Genomic DNA, 13,612 nt, shown 5'->3' on the forward strand with positions numbered 1-13,612 from the left:
GATGTTCAAGTTTACTGTAGTAGGATTATGAAGTTACTGTGTGATTAATAGTTGAATCAGGTTTTTGTTCTTTAATTTTTTTAATATGTTCCTTGTATCGACATATGATTACAATATTTTTGATAACTTAATGTGAATATATTGTATGCAAATGGATTTCTTATATATAACATGATATATATTTACGAAATACAATCATGACACATGAATGTGTGTCATCTTCATTTATGACGGGGGCTTCAATTACACGCAATGTAAGTCATACATGCGTGTCATAAATTTATGACACACAAATATGTGTCATCTTCATTTATGACGGGGGCTTCAATGACGCGCAATGCGCGTCATAAATGCACGTCATAAATGAGCGTCATAAATTTTCGTCATAGATTTATGACGCACAATTGTGCGACATCTGATATTTATGTCGGTGGCTTCAATGATGCGAATTTGTGTGTCATATGCACCCATAGATGACGCGCATTGCGCGTCATTAAAGGGGTTTTTTTCTAGTAGTGAATTTGTACAATTTATTGTGAATTTTCAAAGTTAACCGACAGAATCTGTTTTGAGCAGACCTATCCTAAGTTAAAAAATCATATATTTTTTTATATACCTTGAAATCAGTTTCCACTTGTTCTAAACAAAAATATATTGATATAATAATCCAACGTATAAAAATCATCCTCTAATCATTTGGTATAATTTATGGTGATTTTCTAAATTTCTTGTCCATAACATAAATTCTAAGCAGATTTCACCAATTTACATTTTCAACTTATTCAGTAATTCTATTAGCTCACCAAATGAACATATATGAATGCATCACAAATCACATAACATTTTAGGAGTCACTCCTTACCATAGTAACTCTGTCACTGGCTCATCGCAAGCCAATGTTTGTTCGATAACATAAGTACGAATTAAATTTGCACTCACCTTCTGTCCTTAGCTTGCAACCTTCCTTAGAATTTCTTATTCCATCCTTAAGCTTTTCCTTAGCTTTAATAATATTTGATCTTGATTTCAAGCACTCAATATCTAAATGAACATCATTACCAAACATATACAAATTCAAACTAAATGCTAGAATCTTACTAACATATGCATACTTTGCAAAATAAATTTCTAACAAATTTTCCGATGCTTACTCGATACAATTTCCATGTCAAAACATAAATGTTTAACTTAATACTTCTAATTGACCACTCAAGTTACTTTTTATCCCAACTTCACATAACATTTTCACTTAAGCTCCCAACCTTTCAATATTTTTATTTAAACCTCAACTTTTACAAGCTTTCCAAAATAATCCAATTTCACATCCTATCTTCTATTTCAACACTCAAACATTAATTTCCAGCATAATACATCAACTATTAAACAATTACACAACAATCCACAATTTTTCCAAAATTACCAATTTGGTCCCCTAATCTTTCAAAAATTACAGAATGGTCCACAAATTTTTATAAGAATTGTATAATACTTCCTAAATCATTTTCAGCCCCTAAATAATTTTTCCATAATTTTTCTCATCCTCTATAGTCATGGTCGAATACTTTGTATGTTTAAGATTAGAGTTTTCATGATTTTACTCGATTTTGATTCGATTCAAGCATGAAATCAACTTCGATTCAACCTTTTAAAATCTCTACAATCAAAAACCAAACTTAATTTCATCAAAAACACATTTTTCTTCTAAGATTAGGGTTAGGCCAAAACTTCATATGTTCATATGATCATGTACAAGTGATTTTTTAATCATCAATCATGCTTGGAAATAATTCTACAACCTCAATAACATCAAAATCCTTCATTTATTTCATAAACCTTAATGTGAACATAAACTCTAGAATTTGGGATCTATGAACACAAATCAAATTAGCAAACAATAATGGTACCAAATGATAGCGTTTTCAAATAGAACAATTTTCTATTTCACATCTTAATCCAAAAACCAAAGGAAATTACTCAAAAATTGAAAATAAAAATTCCTCTTACCTTGGTTGAGACTCGCGGCAATGTAGCTGAAAAATGGTCAACTTTCATGAAATTTCTAAGCTTAATTTCATGTTAATTTGACCTTAATTTATGCTTAAATGAATTAAAAAATCATTTAATGTGAAATGTCCATTTTACCATTAATAAAACTTGATATTTACCATAATACCAAGCCACATAACCCTTATCATCTTCTAAAGTCAAAGATGGACAAAATATTTTACCCTTTTCCAATTTAACCAAGCAACTTTCCAAAAATTTCAATCTTACCATTTAAATCCAACGGTCCAAATTAAAAATGGAATTAAATCCTCAAATCCAATGCTCCATATTATTTTCCATCATTTTAAAATGTGGAAAACATATTTCTAAGCTTAATTTATCATCCTTCAAATTTTTCTGAAATTTCTATTCGATCCGATTTATCGAATTTTTACTAAACTTCAACACTTTCAAGTTTTTAACACAATTTCTAGATTAAGAATATGATTTCAATAAAACCCCACTCTCAAGAGTAAACTATCAAATTATGGAATAAAAATTCTTTATTTACCATTTAGGTCCCTAATTTTTCCCAATTTTATACTTTGACCACTAGACTTTCAAATTTTACATTTTGGTCACTAACCTAAATTTTGGGAAAGCTTACATCCATGCTATGATTGCCGATTTAAAGTTTGCTCAAGAGAACCCTTGGCACCAAGTTATTTTTAAGACTGATTCGACAATGGTGGCTAATAAACTGTCTCATGATGTGGTAGATTTGTTCACTTTAGGATTTCATCTGGCTGAAGCTCGTTCCATTTTGCAAACCAAAGCATCTTTCAAATTTGTTTTTGTCCCGCATATTTGTAATAAGTGGCTCATGATTTAGTCTCCTGGCACTTAGATCAGGGAATGCATTATTTTTTACTCTATTTATCTCGAAATTATTATCTCTATTGTAACTCATGACATTGATCATGGTTAATATATTTTGTGGACACTCTTTTCCCCTTCTAGACCTTTTAAAATCATTATTTTTAATGAGACCATTTTCTTAAAAAAATAACCTCAATGATCAAATAATTACTTTTAAGGAAAAAGAAAACTTAATCAAACATCAATATCGATATTTACACTCACCTTTATTATATCCTTTGTTACTTTTTTTCCATTATCTTCTCCGAATTCCATTTGCTTTAGCCGTATATATATATATACACAACGAATGAGGGTCTTCTTTTAGGTATTTATTTATTCAATTTAACTTCAGTGGTTTGGGGCGATGGAGGGAGATAGCAATGGCGGTATGTTGTACCACGAGGTACAAGAGTCGAATTTGTGCGCCGTTCATTGCGTCAACACGGTGTTACAAGGACCTTTCTTCTCCGAATTTGATTTAGCTGCTTTAGCTTCCGATCTCGACTCCAAAGAGCGCCAGATGATGCTCGAAGGTACCGCTTCCGCCGCCGTCTCCAGTGATTTCCTCTCTGAGGAATCCCACAATGTCTCCCTTGGTGGCGATTTTAGCATTCAGGTTCTTCTTTTTTTCTCTTTTTTTCTTCCTTTACTTTGCTCATATTTTCGAGATTTGATGGAAGTGAAGGGTAAAATCTAGATTTAAGTGTATAAAATTGGTTCCTTATTGAAAACGTTAAAGCTTGTACTTGCTCATAATGTGGAAAGAACGAATACTAATAGAATTTGAAAGGGCTTTACCCTCCTCAACGTTAAAGTTCTTTCAGAGTTTGAGTAATTAGGATTATGGCAATTGAATTGTTAGACTAAGACATGAATAATTTGAATGTTTTATTCAGTTTGCCTGTGATATTAAGAGTTACTTCTATTGTCTTCGAAAGTATGATTGTTTTGCTAAGAGGTTTAAACTCGAACTGCAGTTTGCCTGTTATATTAAGAGTTACTTCTATTGTCTTCGAAAGTATGATTGTTTTGCTAAGAGGTTTAAACTCGAACTGCCTGCACCTTTTCCTTACGTGTTAAAGTAGCTAATTTCATCTTGATTTTCTGCTTGAGTCCTGTTAGCTAAAGAAGCACCCACAGTGGGAAATTGGGAATCATATTACAATTTACATGATACTATACTATGTTTCACATGGAATTGACTTGTTGCGGCCTAAGTTGATTGCATTGATCTGTTTAACGACATTGGTGTTTGGTGAATATCATGTCTGTGAACCTGTCCGTAGAAGATCATACTCTGAGAGTACGATATATGTGGTCCATTGTTTATAAAACTTGAAAATCTACATGTATACGCAGGACATATTACGTATACGCATATTTATTTCACTCTATAGAATGTATTATAGCTATAATTGCTGAAATTGCTAACCAAAATATTAGCCTTTCATTTGTGGCTTTTCCATATATGCTACCTCCCTCCAAAGTACTATCTTTGTAGTGTTTTAGTAGTTGAGAAAGCAAAATATAGATTTCCCGAGAAGGCTGTTTGCGTGCATGCATGCATGTATGTAAACTGGGGCAGGGCTAGATATTCAATATCCAAGTCCAACGCTTGAATACCCTAATCCAGAGAGAAAAATGAACATCTTTAGAAGTATAATATGAACAAAAAGCCTTTCTTCTACCTAGTGAAATGCGTGAGAATCTTTACATGATTATTTTTGACATATTAGAATCCGATTGTTATGAAAATGCTGGTAGTTTGTGCAATTATAACGAAATAATATAGGATAAGGCCAGTGGCGGATCATGATATTAAATTTTGGGGGGGGGGGGTGGAACTATATATCTGTTACATTTGGTTTCTTGGAACGAAGGGAATGTATTAAAGCAAGTTATATATATTTGCTAGTTTATTGTGCATGATATATTTGTTTCTATATACTTGTTTATTTAACTTATTAATATATGTTTTAATTAAGATATGTTTTAATATTTTACCAATATAAAAGCATATAGGCAGTATTATACTAATAAAAATAACTTATAAAACCTTAATTCTTATCAATCATAAATAGAATGATAAAAATTAAGAATCTTTCTTTTAATATTTACGATCATGTTGTTTGTAAGAAATTCAATTTTTTGAACTTGTTGCACATTTTTAATGATAAATTAGCAAATAATCATTTTATAAAAAGAATGAAACACCAACTTGAGATAATTAAAACTATAAAAAAGAGTAAGGAATTCATTAAAACTTATTATACATGTTTAGGGACAAGAAAAAATAATAATAAAATGTAAAACAATTTATCCACCAATATCAACCGCCAATTAAAGTTTTGAATTTGGAAACGTAAATATAAGAAACCGGTACAAGGACATAATGGCAACAGAAGTAAAAAAAAATGATTTTTCAACACTATTGGTTGGAGATTTAGGTGAGGAAACTTATATTTAGAATATTAGTTGAAGTTTGAATGATTGTGACTTGTCGTGGTTAAGGCCTTAGTAAAATTTTCGAAATCGTTTGGGGGAGTAAGTCCCTCCGGCCATGGTTTAATTCTGCCTCTGGATAAGGTTTTCATCTTGAAATTTCTTTATGATAATTCCTTCTGAACAATTACCTATACTTTTATGAACTTGATTTTGTAGAATCTAACTTAATCTGGATGTTTTTGACGGAGAGTACCCCAGTATTATTATCATCTTCTCCAACTCGTTTTATGTATTTGTGGAATTTCAGCTGGGGTTTTATAAAAAAAAATGATAATTCCTTCTGTGGTATGGTCAATCTTAGGTTGTTATTGAAATCTACAGTTGGTTTCTACATATAAATGCTTTGTCATGTATATATGCGATTGCTAAAGGAAAAGAATATAATTGATATAGTCAAACTCATCTCCACAATCCTTAAATATGCATCCGATATGTAAATATATCAAGTGTTGAGACTTATGATTCCATTTATAGATATCTCGAGAATATATTAAGCTAGGGTTAATTAAAAATGCTATTAACTTCTTTCCTAATAGGGAGGCCTGGAAAGTTAGGTGGGAACATTGCTTACGTTAGGGTGTTAGTCATTGGCATTGTTTTGCTTCGTATTTTGCTTTACAAATCAAGATGATTCAGGGGCCTTTCGTGCGTGCCCAAGCATGATTATATATTCAATAATCTTATATGAAGAGTGACCATGATATCTATGGAATCATTTTGTTTCCTGTTGGTTGTTCAAACTAGTAAATGTACATGTCTGATGATATCTATGGAATCGTCTGATGATATCTACTCTGGAAACTTTTTCCATAGGTTTTGCAAAAGGCTTTAGAAGTCTGGGATTTGCAAGTTATTCCCCTTGACTGCCCAGTTGCTGAGGCTGCCCAGATCGACCCCGAGCTGGAAAATGCTTTCATTTGTCATCTGCACGACCATTGGTTTTGCATCCGGAAAGTCAATGGAGAGTGGTACAATTTCGACAGTCTTAATGCTGCGCCGCTGAACTTCTCGAAGTTCTATCTCTCAGCCTATCTGGACTCTTTGAAAGGATCAGGGTGGAGCATTTTCCTGGTGAGGGGAAACTTCCCTAAAGAGTTCCCTATTTCTTCCTCTGAAGCTTCTAACGGGTACGGGCAGTGGCTGTCCCCAGAGGATGCTGAGAGCATAACCAAATCGTGCAACTTAACACAAGCTCCTTCTCAAAGAAACACTATGAGTCAACAACCTGCATTGACTGAGACTGATCTGCAACTGCTTTCAGATATGGAAGATGAAGACTTGAGGGTTGCGATCGCCGCCAGTTTGATGAATTCTTCTCCAGCCACAGCAAGTGCTGAGGTCAGTACCCCTAAAACTGAAAGCTGAAATCAAGGATAAACATGAGAAGACATATTCTTTTTAATATATATATTGGGCAAGTTGCAATGATTATGTCAGATTTTAGATGGTTTGAACCAACATCTTTGGCTCGAGGTTGTTGCATTGCCTAGTATTTACATTCAATACAGTCACAGTTTCAAGTCGAAATTTAACATTGTAAAAGGAACTTTTCTTCCGAGATGTGTCCTAATTTTTCTGATAGTTTTTGGATCTCTGCTTCATGGTTTAGGCCATGGTTATCTTTAGTTTCTTTTGGGAGGCAATTGGTTGGTTTCATGCCCCTTCATCATATAGGCTATACACATAAATTTACATATAATGGTAATAAGGTTTAATTATGGTTTTAGACCTTTTCCTATGCTGAAATTTAAAATTAATCTCTTTACTTCTTTGGCATAATCAAATTATGCCACTTTTATAATGCCAAATCTAATTATTCCACTTTTATAATGTTTTTAATATTTCCAATTCGCATGATTTTTTAATGGTAACAATAAAAGAGTTCATATGCTATGATATAAACACATTTATTTTCATATTTTAAAACTCAAATTTTATTTGAAATTTTTTTAGTTGAATTTATGAATTTGAGTCAAGTTATTCGAGTTTATGTTCAAATTTAATTGTAAATATTTATAATGTAATGACACTAATTGATTCCAATTTAAATGATTGTCTATAATCATCTGCTATGATACACACACATACACATTTTTTCATATTTTCTCATATGTGATATACATTCATCGTACAAAGAGCTCATGTACTCTATTCGAACTTAAAACTCAATCTATTAATTACTAAAATATTTGAATTATTCGACTCTAATTTTATAACTTAAATTTTATTTGAATTGTTTTCAAGTCCAATCGAACTTATAAAATTACGAATCAAGTCAAGTTGAATATTTTTGTGTCGGATTGAATCAAAAAAATTTAATTTTTTTGATTCGAGTCGAATTATTTGAGTCTTATTTTGAAATTTGAATTTTTTTCAAACCAAATTTATTAAATTATGAATGGAATAAGTGGAGTTAAAATATTCAACTCTTTTTTTTTTTTAAATAAAGTAACAAGATTATAAAAGTAGAGGATGTAATAACTTTAACTCTGATGGATGTCTCATAGTAGTAGTGGGATTAGAAGTACTGTTAGAGAGAGATTTAAATTTGTGAGCCAACTCCGAGCGTAGCAAATCAATAGAAATGAGTTTCTTAGGATGTCCCCATAAATCATTTATTTTGCCTTCTTGGATTCACTGTAAAGGAAGACCCCAACGACTGTCAAGGAGTAGCCCATCATTCCCACAACTGAAACAGGGTTCTTGAATATGATAATCGACACCACCACAGCCACCGCACCCTTTGCATTCCCCAGAACCTGCAACCACATTTTCAACCGAGCTCGGAATAAAATCCTAAACATAAAATTCTGCATGCATTCCTGTGTTGTATAATCCGTACCTGGAGAGTCAATGCACTTGTGTGTTTAGTGACCAAAAAGTTGGTCAAATTCACCAAATATGCAAGCGATGAATTGAAAAGCAGGTAATACACTATTCTCATGTCTTTCCTTGCAAGTCCCACTGTTACGCCTATCACATTCCTCTCCATCAACACCGTGGCCGGAAGCAATATCGCCACTGCTATTGGTGCCATGTACATGAGCAGATTCATTGAGTTCAGTTTTTCCCTGGCATGAATAGTATTTGGTTAAATTTGAAAACTGCTCATTTCATTATCCACTTTTGTTGCAGCTTACTCTTCTGATGACAGCAAAATAGCCTGAAGCACAGACTTGGACGCCCTTGCAGCTGTTGCTGAAACACACACTATGAATCCGAAAACGTGAAAACTTGGTTCTGCCTACAACACCACGTACACCATTATGTGAAATTCTATTCACAAATCTCTAGAAAACTTGATTAGCAATCCTAAATTAAATCCTATCTAGTCTATTTTGATCATAAAAATTGTTGTTTTTATTGACAAAAACAAGTTTATATTGTATGTCGTTGACGATTCACTCTTCTGGTTCGAATGAAGAACCGTGATCGGTGGGAAAAAGATCGTTGATTGGTGTTTCTCTGTTCTAGAGGTGATGTCATAATGAAAAATATAGGAGTCGAGGAGAAGGAAAACGAGAAGGGATTCCTTCCTTAGTCGTGGCTAAGGAGTATATATAGTGATTCTAGTTGAGGGTGTCAAAGATTTAATGCTTAAATTCTTGAATTTCGTTCTAGTAGATCATGTGAATTTGTCAAAGGTTTTATCCATATGAGTGAAAGGGTCTATTCGGAAATGTTTGACTGGGAGAGGATTAGCAGTTTCTGGAGACTATCTTCGAGATATAAAAATAATAATTTGAACTTAAATTGACCGAATAAATAACTGAAACCTAGAATAATCCTAATTTCCAATGACCTGAGTCGAAAAATCAGAATTTAAAATAAATGTGCCAAATAGTTCATCCAAAAATCCTAAAAGCAAAACAACCAAACTCAACATTAACCTCACTAGCAGAAATAATCCAATTATCCTAAAACACTGGTAAAGTTATGAAATTGTTACCCTACTAGCAATGACGACTCCAGCAACCACAGGAATGAGCGTCATGTATGTAACCCAAGTCTCCATCTTCTTCATCATAAAATAGGCGAAAACCGCCGTGAAAAAGGGTGTCGTGGCGCCGACGGCCTGATTAAATGACACCGGAAGATACCGTAACGAGACGTTTCCGAGCACAACCGAAAAGCAGAAAACCAAACTCAACCCTGCGATCTTGACGAACTGTTTGGTGGAGCCGATGGTCTGCATGGGAACCACCTTGAGCCATGCTATGGCTACGTAGCTGAGCAAAGAGCAGGCGAGAATGTGGCACAGGGTCAAGAAAATTGGGAACTTGAAGCCGCAGTTGGTGAGCAAGTACTTGTTCAGAAGGAGGACTCCAATGTTGGAGCCGTACCATGAGATCACGATCCAGATCGTGGTCCATGGAAGCACATTCTTCATGGCTATAATGATTATTTCTAGGGATTTTATTTTGGGTGGAAGAAGCTAATAAGGTGTGGGCGGGGGGGGGGGGGAAGCGGAAGAGGAGACGTAACGTAAGAGTCAAGGATTGAAGTGTCAATGCCATTTGCATGGGGAAATGTACGTTTCGTGGTTTAATGATTCATCAAATGTTGGGGTTGCTATCGGATGATTATAAATCCGAATAGCTGTTGAAAACGTGATTCCATGTATGTTTCAAAACTTTTCAGGCTTCCTCCCTTTAAGCTTTGATGACTACTTTGGTTTTTCGCCCTCAAAAAATTGAGAATCCAAATAAGCTCAATTTAAATCTATGAATGACTTTTAGGTTTGTTTGTTTTATTGTACTTAATTTTCGTGAAAAATATAACGAATCCTGATAAATAATTTTCTTTTACATTTTCTAAAAAATAACTTACAATTCGTAAGTCATTTTTAAACTTTTTCACTTCAAATAAATACTTAAAATAATATTATTTTATGTATTTAATATTACTATAATATTTTAATAAAATTTAATAAAATTATTGATTACAAAATATATTTATTAATAATTTTCAAAATATAATTAAATATATTTATTTTAATATAGTAAAAATATTTTTTTATTTTAATACATAACCAATATTGTTGAAAACATATTGATGTTTCGATATAACAAATAAAATATTATTGAATTTTAACATTTTAAATTCAATTTTAAATTATATATTCGATTAAATTATTCGAATATCAAAATATTACTCCAAGATTTCAAATGACAATTTTAATCCTTACCTAAGTGTAAAATTGTGTATGGGTCTTAAAATATTTTTGAAACAATTTTTACAAAGTATTTTGAACCTTAATCGGGCCAAAAATGATTTTTACAAAGGGAGGTACCGATACACTATTTGATGTATCGATACACCCCCAACATCAAATGCATTTTATGTATCGATACACTAGTTGATGTACCGATACACCCCTGGCTCCGAGAAACATCGAATGTAATTAGTGTATCGATACACCCCAAATGTACCAATACACTAGGTCAACCAGCGATCAAATATTTGAATTTTACACTGAGTGTACCGATACACCTACGCTCCCAACAGATTTTTTAAATGGTTTTCACACCATAATTACTCTATTGACTTCACCAATAATCCCCAACATTCAGAATCAATTGAAGGTGTATTTAAACAAGCTGAGCAGCCATTGATCAATAACAATTGTGAGTGAAACAAAGAGAAAGCCTTAAACATCAAGTTTGAGCAACTCAAGCCTATTTTCTATTCAATATTCATTTTGCTTTCAAGTACACCTTTTGTACTCAATTGTATTCATTCTTGTGTGTTCTTTCTTTGTTCTAGAATTGTGCAAACATCTTGCCTAATGAGGTTTTTCTGTAAGTTTGTGAAATTTGTAATCTTCTCTTTGGGAGAGAGTGTTCTCAAGAATTTGGGGTATAATTCTTGAGGGAGTTGTAAGGTTACTCTTTTACCTCAAAAGGAAGAACAAATTAGTGAATTTGTTGGAAAATCCTTAGTGTGGATAGCTAAGGTAGTGGACGTAGACTTTGGTTGAGAAAGTCAAACCACTCTAAATCGATGTACAAATATTTTTATTTTCTGCAAAAGCTTCCACCAAAATTTTTATTGCCAATTCACCCCCTCTTAGCTATTTCATCGATCGATTAACTCAACAATTGGTATCAGAACTACACTCATTTGAAGGTTTAACCACCTCTTTAGTCGATTCGGGAAGAGTTACATCGATATTCAAGTCATCAATGGCCTCCACTTCAAACTTCGACTTCGTTCTTGATTCTCAGCCCGTCAACAAGCTTCCTTTCTTCAATGGAGCTAATTATGCTTATTGGAAGAATAGAATGAGGTACTTCATTCAATAAAGTGACATAGGAGCATGGAAAATCGTGGAAAACGGATACATCATACCATCCACTCGTTCAAACTTGTGGAGTAAAGAAGAGGCGAAGATGTTCCATCTCAACTCAAAGGCTATCCATATTTTATTTTGTGCTCTTGGACCAGATGAATACGGGAGAGTTTCATCTTATACAACCACCAAGGAGATATAGGATAAACTACAAGTCACTCATGAAGGCACAAATGAGGTAAAAGAATATAAAATTAGTCTTCTAACTCATAGCTATGAAAATTTCAGGATGAAACCAGATGAAGACATCAAAGCTATGACGGATAGATTTTTCGTGATTGTCAATGGTCTCAAATCATATGGAGAGATCATTCCAAACGAGAAGCTTGTGAGGAAGTTAATTTATTCTCTTCCTAAAGCTTGGCAATCAAAGAAGACGACGATCATCGAAGCTAAAAACCTAAAGTCTCTAACTCTCGATGAACTCATCAATTCTCGCCTCACGCATGAAATGATGATTCAAGATGAGGTAGACCTCGAGAAGAATAATGAGACAAAGAAGAAGACGGTGAAGAAGAAGAACGTTGGAGTTGCTCTAAAATCTACAAAAGATAAGAGTGATTCTGATGAAGATGACGATGACGAGGAAATGACATTATTTTCCAAACGATTCAGAAAACTAATGAAGCACAACAGAGAAAGAAAATTCAAATGAAATGAAGGCTTGAAGAATGAACCAAAGGAGAAAGACCAGATCATTTACTACGAATGCAAAAAGCTAGGGCATGTCAAATACGATTGCCCACAATTAAAGAAAAAGGGTCAATCCAAGAAGAAGTATAAGGCACACGTGACTATATGGAGCGATGATGAAGCTTCCGATGAAGAGGAGCAAGAAGTAGCAAACTTGTGCTTGATGGCTTTCGAGGAGGATTCTCAGGTAACCTCTAGCTCATTTAATTTTAAATATTATTCTTTTGATGAGTTGTTAGAGTAATATACTGGGTTGGCTTCGGATTATGAGAAATTATTTTTGAAATACAAGAATGATATTTCAAAATTGAAAAAAGAAAATAATCTCATATCTAAGACCAACTTTGATCTTGAGAGTAAGATTAAAAATTTGCAAATCAAACTAGATGAGTTTGAAAAGAATGCACTGATTTGCATAACTTACTTTCAAGAGTTAATGACGATCATCAAAAAGAAATTGATGATCTTAAAGCTTCTTTTGATAAAGTTGGAACAAAACATTTTAAAAATGGAGAAAGTTAAAAATCTATCTTTGTTAGAAAAAGTTTTAAAAACTACAATCATAGAGGTCCCAAAAGAACCTCAAATGGAAAAATCGTTAGAAGTATATAGGTTCCTAAAGGACTCGTTACTACTAAAGATAAAGATATCCTACACAAATGGATACCCAAGGGGACTAGGATTTTAAGTACTAATGAATATGGACCCAAAATAATTTGGGTACCAAAAATCAAAAATTAATCTATGTTTGTAGGGAAAGGAGAATTGCTACAAGGAACGAGAAACAAGTTCAAACTCGTGGTACCTTGATAGTGGATGCTCAAGACATATAACCAGAGACAAGAGCCAGTTCATAGAGCTAAAGGAAAAACATGGAGGAGAGGTGACTTTTGGTGATAATTCAAAAGGTCACATTGAAGGTATAGGTACTATAGGTAATACCTCTTCCATAAAAATTAAAAACGTGTTATATGTTAATGGGTTGAAGCATAATCTTCTAAGTATTAGTCAATTATGTGATAAGGGATACAATGTCTTGTTTGAATCTAACGGTTGTAAAGTTATTGACATTGCATCTAACAAGATTATGCTCATTGGTCATAGAATATAAAACATTTACATGGTGCATTTAGATTCTATAAATATGACTAATTT

General features: G+C 33.2%; 2 protein-coding genes across 2 annotated transcripts; one reads left to right on the forward strand and one right to left on the reverse strand.

Annotated features, from left to right (window-relative positions):
• The first annotated feature begins 3,189 nt into the window (after positions 1–3,189).
• On the forward strand, positions 3,190–8,635 carry LOC120125948 (ataxin-3 homolog). The gene is made up of 3 exons (XM_039144263.1): positions 3,190–3,523; positions 6,226–6,750; positions 8,548–8,635. Exons 1-3 carry the CDS (start codon positions 3,272–3,274, stop codon positions 8,572–8,574), a joined length of 804 nt encoding a protein of 267 aa, XP_039000194.1. The 5' UTR covers positions 3,190–3,271; the 3' UTR covers positions 8,575–8,635.
• LOC120125950 (probable sugar phosphate/phosphate translocator At5g05820) lies at positions 7,998–9,802 on the reverse strand. Its single transcript, XM_039144265.1, has 4 exons — positions 9,362–9,802; positions 8,553–8,656; positions 8,255–8,483; positions 7,998–8,171 (listed from the first exon to the last, which is right to left on the reverse strand). The coding sequence occupies exons 1-4, from the start codon at positions 9,800–9,802 to the stop codon at positions 8,028–8,030; spliced, it is 918 nt and encodes a 305-aa protein (XP_039000196.1). The 3' UTR covers positions 7,998–8,027.
• Positions 9,803–13,612: the final 3,810 nt, after the last annotated feature.

This window comes from Hibiscus syriacus, unplaced genomic scaffold, assembly GCF_006381635.1.
Source record: "Hibiscus syriacus cultivar Baekdansim isolate YM2019G1 unplaced genomic scaffold, ASM638163v2 tig00110450_pilon, whole genome shotgun sequence".
Taxonomy (NCBI): domain Eukaryota; kingdom Viridiplantae; phylum Streptophyta; class Magnoliopsida; order Malvales; family Malvaceae; genus Hibiscus; species Hibiscus syriacus.